General features: G+C 51.6%; 1 protein-coding gene across 1 annotated transcript; it reads left to right on the top strand.

Moving 5' to 3' along the window:
• Positions 1-1136: 1136 nt before the first annotated feature.
• On the top strand, positions 1137-5312 carry LOC119103949 (40S ribosomal protein S5). The gene is made up of 4 exons (XM_037227660.1): positions 1137-1178; positions 3064-3221; positions 3472-3681; positions 4964-5312. The coding sequence occupies exons 2-4, from the start codon at positions 3072-3074 to the stop codon at positions 5258-5260; spliced, it is 657 nt and encodes a 218-aa protein (XP_037083555.1). The 5' UTR covers positions 1137-1178; positions 3064-3071; the 3' UTR covers positions 5261-5312.
• The last annotated feature ends 3887 nt before the right edge of the window (positions 5313-9199 follow it).

Genomic DNA, 9199 nt, shown 5'->3' with positions numbered 1-9199 from the left:
TTCCTACAACTTTGTTTGTCAGCCCATTCCAATGGTTCACTACCCTTTGACTAAATGACACCTGCCTCTTCACAGCTCTTCTCCTACCTTTTAATAAATGAAAGTGGTTTCCTCTATGTCTCGCCCTAATTTCCAGCGCTCTATGTAGATCTACCTTGTCAGTCCCCTTCATAATCTTGTAAACCCCTACCAGATCTTCTCATCTGTGATATTTCACCAAATACAAATCCAAGACCCAAAACATATCCTTGTGTAAGTTACCAATCACCAATTACCAATAAGTTGCCAACCCCATTGAGCATCCTAAATGCTTGTTGCTGTACTCTTTCGTCATCTATATATTTTTGGAAGCATGAGACCAAGCAACATTCCTACTCTTGTAATGGATGCTCCTGCTTAGCCTTAACCCTTGCAGCCCCACAGTGTTTTTCACCATCAAAAACCCTATAAATTATAACCCTTCAGTCCCTTTCTTCTCTGATCTGGTCAAACTCCCATCCATTCAATAGCTAGTGCCCTCACCGCTATAACTATCCAAATGCATCACCTGACATTTATCATAGTTGAATGACATCTGCCACAGAGAAGCCCAGTTCACTAACTAATTCAAGTCAAGTTGAACTTGGTTCGGCTATCAGTATTTTTCGACAGCCCTTCTTATAAAAGATCGTCGGCTAAATTCAGCACTTGACTAATCCTATATCAACATAATTCACTGAAATAAGAGCGTTTTCTCACAAAAATAATCACGTTCCTCCGCCGCCGACACCTTCATATAACACCTTTATTCCCAATCCCTTACTCAGTAATCAGGGATAAGACAACGCTGAAATACAATGTTGATGACTTACACGTAGAATTTAAAACTGTCGTAGGTGCGGTGCAAACGTCTGTTATTTAAATATCTCTCTATGATGTCATAACTGTTTGGGCCAATTGCTTGTCTAGTACGAATTGCCTCTTGTCAATATCCGAAAAAGCTCAATAGTTTTTGACATGGTGTTGATAAGTCATGTTTAATGATACCGGAGACATTAAATTGTAGTCGATTTCTCGAACATAAATCAAGATGTCGCCCAAAATGATTATTTTGTGTGGCAAATAATATCGTTTCTACATTTGGCAACACTGCGTAAACAGCGTCCTTTTTCCGGTTGCTTGTGGTGAGGGACCGGACGGTAAGAAAACTGCTGAATTGATTGCATGTGCCATTGGTGTTACGTCGCTGGCTGGATGTGGATATAAAAAGCGATAAAACTTCAGAATCCCGTGAGGCGTTGCGTACTGTTGACGTGTTCATGTGTTTGAGTGGCTGTTAACGAGCATTTGTAGAGAGCGTAGTACTTTACTTTGAGAAGAAATCATGTTTTTACGGTCATTTCCTCACACAATTCATTTCTACAATATTCAGCTTCATTGAGAGGAAAGGTTGTGTGTGATGGTGCAGATTCCACTAAAATTCGCAAGCAGTATCTCGTTTAGTTGTGTGAGAGGCGCCCGATGCTGTCGAGATTTCAGGAACAGGTTGCCTTCGTCTCACATTGCTCACAGAGAACAATTTTTTACATTTTCCTCAGTGGATATTTGTAGAGAACAAAATTTATTGTTGCTAAAACCGCCTAGAAGGGGGTCAGGCAGAGAACCCTGTAATGTTAAGCATTTGCCTTGATTCAACTTATGTGCTGATGGGCTCAGAAAAGTGATGGGCTATTGGTCATCAGTATGCTTGTCTTCACTATTCAGAGCATAGTATTTGTTGTACATCATTGTGGGCTGTATGATAGGTGAGCCACTTTTTGTTTTGTTTCCCTGGCCTTGATGCGGGCTAACAGGCTGTTAGCGACACAGGCTTCCTATGTTAACAGGCAGGGGTCAGTCATTCAACTTGTGTAATGCCCTTATAAGGTGATCCATGCAGCAATAAGTAATGGTTAGGTTGAGCTTTATTACTACTATACAAGCTTTTTTGTGTTATTAAGAAAAGTCTAGTAGTCAAAATTTAGGTGCATACATGTGACAATGCATGTGGTACACACATTTTAGCGGGGGCATGGAAGTGCGCTGTTTATAGGTGGCTGGTGTGAAATGTTGTCAGCTAGGTATCAGAGTTCAGGTTGGAACCAGGGGTGCAGTTGTTAGTCCCAGGTTTTAACCTAATGGTACCCCCTGTCCCGAACTTTGAGAAGGATGTGTGCTGAATTTGAGGACAACCCATTTTATATGAACTTGGGGGGGTGGTCGGAGCACTTTTCTGCACTTGGTCCCCACTCACCTGCCTTATGACTACAATCCTATCAGAATAACTCCAAACCTTTTGGTTACACAGATGCTGGGGTGTTTAACCCTCGCCATAGAGCACTTATGTGAGGCATGATTCTACCATCTAGCATTTTGGGGCAATTTGATGTAATTCTTAGTGCAGTCTTCAACATTGTCTGTTGTCACCTGACCTGTAGCCAGGCTGCTATCGCAGGCCACCATTTCCTCGGTCTCACTTACATGCAAATAATTGTCCATAAGCAAAATATTTTGTGTGCACATACATGTGATTACTGTCGAAGTAGTGCAGTGAACAAGCGGTTAATGCTGTCAGGTTTCACATGGGAGGTCTGGGGGCCAAATCATGGCTGCTATGGACTGATAGCCAGTGTGGCTCTGCAGTTGCAGGTGCTTTGTTAGATGCAATGCAACGACATGTCACATTTCTTAAGAAAACAGAGAGGTAGTGAACAAATTTGATGCAGGATTTAATCATTCAAAATTATTGTCCATTATGATTGTGTTCATCACAAAGTTTGAGGACTATGTCTGTCATACCCATATCCAGACCATATTTTCAGAGGTTTGCATGGTGATACTGGAGGTGCCCTGTGTATCTCAAGGCTGCATCACTGTTGGCAGCCTGTATCAATTAAAATCAATGTCACATCAGGTGATTTGGCAAACCTTCCTGCCATTTGGCCTCCTCACACATGCCTGCCTATATGTGTTCACCTGAGGGGTGAACACATATAGGCAGTGTTCACATATGTGTTCACCTGATGCTGAGCTCTGTTGTGACAGTTACAGTCATGGCCGATTGGGACGAGGAGACGGCGGCCGACACGGCCGTCGCCGCCGGAGATGAGGAGATGGCGCCGCCCACGGCCGACATGCCCGAGATCCACCTGTTCGGCAAGTGGTCGTGCGAGGACGTGCAGGTGCCCGACATCTCGCTCCAGGTGGGTCGCACGTCCGTAGGGAACAACTGTGGCATTGCTGTGATATGTACTGCAAACAATATGGAGTAGTGATGCCCGGGGTCGGGCTGGCGGTCACGTGTCCACTCAGTCGAGGATCGCGGAAGCGTTGTGACTGGAAGCGACAAGCGCGTGGGCCATAGGTGCGACATATATGTTGGTCTGTCAACGGCGCGCCCCCGCCAGCCTGTCCGTGACGCGTGATGTAACGGTGAGCCCGGCCGTGCCACAGGACTACATCGCGGTGAAAGAGCGTCACGCCCGCTACATGCCCCACTCGGCCGGCCGGTACGCGGCCAAGCGGTTCCGCAAGTCGCAGTGCCCGATCGTGGAGCGGCTCACGGACTCGCTGATGATGCACGGCCGCAACAACGGCAAGAAGCTGATGGCCGTGCGCATCGTGAAGCACGCTTTCGAGATCATCCACCTGACCACGGGCGAGGTACGAGCGCCGGGCACAGGCGGCGTCAGGCAGGGAGTGTACGGGGACGGTGAACGAAGGAGCTCAGGAGATGCGCCTCCGTGAACGGAGACGGACGGGGAACGTCGTCAGTGTGGCGTCACTTGGGCACCTGGTTGGAAAGGATGTCGATATGTTTGCATGTCACTGTAATCGTGGCTCGGTGCCGACTGCCTTTTGCTCCTCCCGTCGCTCCAAATGGGCCAGTCGGCAGCCAGCTAGATGGTGGTCACCCGGCGTGTGGGCGCCTCTGACGGGGTGAATGGGGCGTGGTGGTTAGAATGCCAGTGCTTGGGGCCCATAGGGCAGTAGATTAATAGTGAATCGCTTTGGTGGCAAAAGGGGTCTTGGAGCCATAAGTGTGGCGGCATGGACTGATATTTACATCTGTGGCACCCTGCTGGGCAAATTAGGGGTGCTGGCAGGAATGGCTGAATGTGGACTGTATGGACTTGTTATGGAATGGTAACTTGGTCATCATTTCAGTATGGTTATATGGGCATCATGCATTTATGTCATGACTGGTACTTAATTTATCTTTTTTATTTATTTGCAGCATTTTGTGTATAAAATGCTGCTAATTTGTTTGCTCCAGTTTGTGTGGACATCTATATCACATGTTATTTATTTGGGTCACTCCAGTTTATGTTCATTTCAACTCAGCAATGTAGATATCCTTGAGGTAAACCTTGGCAGTGAAAATGGGTTGAGTGATGATAAGAAAATTTTGTCTCATCATGGTAGCATTTTAAAATCACCCAGTTGGATACCACAGATGTTTGTATAAATTTTGGTCTGTCAGACTTAAAGCTCCCGAACCATTCCAATCCCACAGCATTTTGTTGGCCGTTAACCTGCTGCCCTCTGACCCCAAATGCTGACCTGGCTTGCCACCTGATTAAGGCATGCCGAGCTTGAGGCGCCCGAATGCTGTACGCCTCGTTGCCGATTCGCCAGTCACGGGTGATGGGAGGAGAAACAGGCGGTGAACGCCAAGCTGGGCTTGCATGACAAATATTGACATCCTTGTTCACCCAGTGGGCTATTGCTGCAACTCCGCGTAGCCATTGTGGGCGATTCATGTCCGGATAAGTTATTAGCGATGATCCTCGCAAGTCGCTGCACAACGCCGTCATGATAATGTCCTATTGTCTGATCGCGAGCCAGCGCGTCCGGCCTCTGTTCACGTGTCCGCTGTGGGCCGCTCCTTGGCCGTGCGGGGCGTGCCTGCCAGACCTGACCCGACCCCGCCCTGGTCCGGCAGAACCCGCTGCAGGTGCTGGTGACTGCCATTGTCAAGTCGGGCCCGCGCGAGGACTCGACCCGCATCGGTCGGGCCGGCGCCGTGCGTCGTCAGGCCGTGGACGTGTCGCCGTTGCGTCGCGTCAACCAGGCCATCTGGCTGCTGTGCACGGGCGCGCGCGAGGCTGCCTTCCGCAACATCAAGTCGATCGCTGAGTGCTTAGCCGACGAGCTCATCAATGCCGCCAAGGGCTCCTCCAACAGCTACGCCATCAAGAAGAAGGATGAGCTGGAACGTGTGGCCAAGTCGAACCGTTAGCTATACGCGCTGTGTCGCCGCGGTGCGGAAATACATCGGACTGCGGAGCGAGGCTGTCGCGTTTGTTCGGGACGGGAAGAGCTGAGAGCTGGAGCTGATGGCCGGCCGCTCACGGTTGGGCTGGGGCTGAGGGCCGGGCCGGCTGTGCAGTGCCGGGCTGGGGCCGGGGGCCGGCTGTACAGTGCCGGGCTGGGACCTAGAGCCGGCTGTGCAGAACAGGGCTGGGGCTGAGGGCCGGCTGTGCAGGGCCGGGCTGGGGCCGAGGGCCGGCTGTGTAGAGCCGGGCTGGGGCCGAATGGCGGCTGTGCAGAGCCGGGCTGGGGCCGAGGGCCGGCTGTGCAGTGCCGGGCTGGGGCTGTCGCCCACGTAAGTCGCGCGCCCGGCATTGCCCCCTCTTGGGGAAATGGGCCTCCAGAGCTCAGACCACCACGGCACCCATTGCCCGTTGTTCGTGATCTCTGGCCGAAATAGTAAAGCGCCCTGTCTCAGGGGTGCCAGAGATGCTCTTACTGATATTTGAGATCACAGCCCTATGGACAGGGGTCCATGATGCGACCCACAGATCTTTCAGCCATCCAATCGGGTATTTGATCTTTGGTCTCCAGAGACCTTCGTCCCCCCTTAGGACCCTTCAAACGCCGCTCTGAATCGGGGCCACTTGCCGCCACGGGACCCCTGTTCGGCATTGTGGCCCATAACCGGCGCAGGAGCACCTCATTGTGTCAGGGACCCTGAACGTTGAAAAGCGTGGGCCCCGGCCTCGTTTCTACTAAGGAAATGGGTATCAAGGGCTCGACGGACATGAAGCCGCCTGTTCGGTGTTCGTGGTCTTTGGCCGACTTTGACACCCGCATTGTCTCAGGGGTTCCTCAAACGGTACCAGGGGAGCTGTGGCTCATGTTTCAGGTCGCGACCCTGCGGACCGCGATTTTTTGTGCGACTTACAGCCAGTCTTTCGGGCCCTGATACCCTGTAACCGAATCTATTGTAGCCGTTCCCAGTGGGCCACCCGGCCTGCTCTTCGGGCCTCATCAAATACTGCCTTTGGTCGGCTCGGGGCCCCTTGCTAGCACAGGACCCTCTGTTAGACGCTGTGGGCTCCTGACAAATACAAGGGCCTTGACCAGCGCAGATCACTGGCCCCGGCATTATACCTGATTGGGAGGTGGGTCCTCAGGCCCATATCGACGTGGAGCCGACTGTGCAGTACTGATAGTACCTAACCGACATTTAGGCCCATATAGACCCAGGGGTTCCCGATCGGCGTAGAGGGCCCTCTGACCGGTATTCGAGGGCCCGTCTTCGTAGGCTGGGGCCCTTGAAAATACTCCGACCAGCCCTTTGTGCCCTCAGACGCTTCAATCGGGTCATCGATCGTCGGGCCCGGTGGGCCCTCTAGGCTCTCTGGCTCTCCTCACTCACTGCCTCTGGCTGACTCGGGTCCCTTGCCAACACAGGGCCCCTGTAAGGCTCTGCGCGGCCGCGGGCAATGTAAATCGCTGGCTCCGGCTCAGGCCCTGGTTAGGATATGGGCCTTGGATATGGGCCCGTGTTAGGATATGGGCCCATGCCGCCACGGAGCCGACTGTTTGTTGCTGGTGGTGTCTGACCGGAATATAGACCCGCATCAACTCGGTGGGTCCCTGATCGGCGCGTAAGGCCCTCTGGCTGGCACTGGAGTGCCCGGCCCTGCGGGCCGGGCCCTTGAATGCGACCTCTGGCCAGTCTTTCGGGCTCTTCGGGCTCTCAAATCTGGCCCTTAATCGTAGGTTCCTAGGGACCCAAATGGCCCCTCTGAACCTAAAGGGAAAGGGCTCGTGCCCCCTGTGCTCCCCCCCCCCCTCCGTCTGCGCTACTGGTCTGTATCATATTGTCCAAGGTGCAGAATGGCAAAATGTACAGAACATCCAATGTACAGAATGTCCGATGTACAGAATGTGCAAAGTCCGTAATGTCCAAGGAACAAAATGCCCAAAATGAGAAATCACTTCCAAAATGAGGGGAGGTGTTCATAACGCCCAAAGTACAGAACGTCCAAAGTACACAATGTTCAAAGTACGAATGTCCAATGCACAGAATGACCAAGGCTCATAATGTCCAACATATGTGATGTCCAAGGTGCGGAACGTCCAAAGCACGCAATGTCCAAGACACACAATGTCTAAAGTACAGGATGTGCAATGTATTGTCTGGGGCGGCCGTCAGGGCGCGAGTCCTCGCCCTTATTGACAGGCAAGAGCACACTGGGCTGCGTCGGCTGTGCATATACAGTCAACACCATTACTGCCACTCGGCGCGCGGTCCGCCGCCTGCTGTCGGCCGGTGACGTGGGTGGTAGGCAGGATGACGTAGGAAAGTATTTATTCAATGAAAGAACGGCTGGTGACGGGGGGCACACCGTGAGCTACCGCCGGCGATCGGCACCGCGACGCTCCCGACGCCTGCGGAGCCGCTGATCCACACAGCGCCGCAGCCCTAGCGTCAGGAGCAGATCCGCTCTCAGTGAGCGCCTGGGTGGTACCCAAGGCCCTGTTGTACCTAACGTCGTGCACTGTGCGTCACGGTCTCCTCCGCCCCTCCACCCATGACTACTCGGCTTGCGCTCCCTCGTCATTAGTGCCACGCGAAAAACTACAAGTGCACAGAAATCCCGCCACGCGGTCCTGTTTTTCATTCCCAGGGTAATAGATCCCGAACGTTTACCTTTCGACTCTGCGTCCCTGCCATGCTGGGAAGAGGCCTGTGGCGTGGCTGCGCCTGTGTGACAGCAGTCGTGGGATCGGCGGCTGAGAAGAGCACAGCGCCGCTCCACGCACGCTGTGCAGGCATCCACCTTCGCCCGATTGTGCCGTATGTACGTGTAAGGCCAAAACGTTATGCATGTGCAGTGAGGAATTCAGATTCCCAGCTCAACGAAGCCACAGTTAACGGCGGCTGGGTGTCTGGTACCAACGCGGCGGCAGGAGGTGATGGAGTGTGAAAAGCGTACGTTGCAGCCCAGGCATTGTCAAGCTCTGCTGAAAGCAGGAATGATGCAATATTGCTGACATGTCTTAGCTAAGTTGACTGGTGTCTTTATTTCGGACATCAACATCCATATCATGTAGGTGAAATATTCCTCTTGCATTTGGAGCACATGCAACATTGCTGTCCTTGAACCTGTACATTTTGTGACAGTTTGTTCATTGTTTATGTTACTGATGATGACAGCTTATGTATTGAATTGCTCTCAGCACAGGGAAGGTGTTCCAGCAGCATCTAGACCAGCTCCCAAACCAGAATCTAGATCAGTCTATTTTGGAGGTTAGGTTTTGAACGTCAGTTCACTTTGTCGACAATAAGCTTGAACTTTGTCTAGGCAACAAGAGTAATAAGACATGAATTAATAGGAAAGAGGTGATTAAGTCAGCAATAATGAGTAATATTGTCATCACCCAAAAAATGATATTGTTTCACGTCAGACACAAACACCAGGTTGTTAGCAAGTCAACCACGACAGCGACGACGGTGTCAAGTTGCTGTCAGTCAGACTTGCTTCGTAGCATGCCCCTGTGTGCTGTGCTTGGGCCCCCTGTGTTGCCTCATGCGTTTCCTGGTTTCTCTATCAGTCATGTGTGTTTTACAAAATGCAGAATGACCATTTTCTTCATCACGCTATCCCAAGTTAACTGGGTAGTTAGTATCCCGGGTACACGATTATCACCAAAATACTTTTTGTTCCACTCCCATAAATTCAAGCCCTGTCCCTTACACTGAAATAGCTGTCACGTGTCGGATCGTTGGCATGATAATCGAAGTCGTAGGTGGTGGCGCCGCCTGCGGCAGTGCCGCACCTGCAGGTGACGTCCCCTACATAATTACTTTCATCATTTTAGGGCAACGTCTACCAGAAGCACAGCATTCGTATGACGTTTCGCACGCTGAAAAGAACGACGCGAA

Source organism: Pollicipes pollicipes, unplaced genomic scaffold (assembly GCF_011947565.3).
Source record: "Pollicipes pollicipes isolate AB1234 unplaced genomic scaffold, Ppol_2.1 Scaffold_5724;HRSCAF=6776_pilon_pilon_pilon, whole genome shotgun sequence".
NCBI lineage: Eukaryota > Metazoa > Arthropoda > Thecostraca > Pollicipedomorpha > Pollicipedidae > Pollicipes > Pollicipes pollicipes.
Note: the sequence above shows the minus strand (reverse complement) of the source record. Positions and strands in the feature narration are given on the sequence as shown.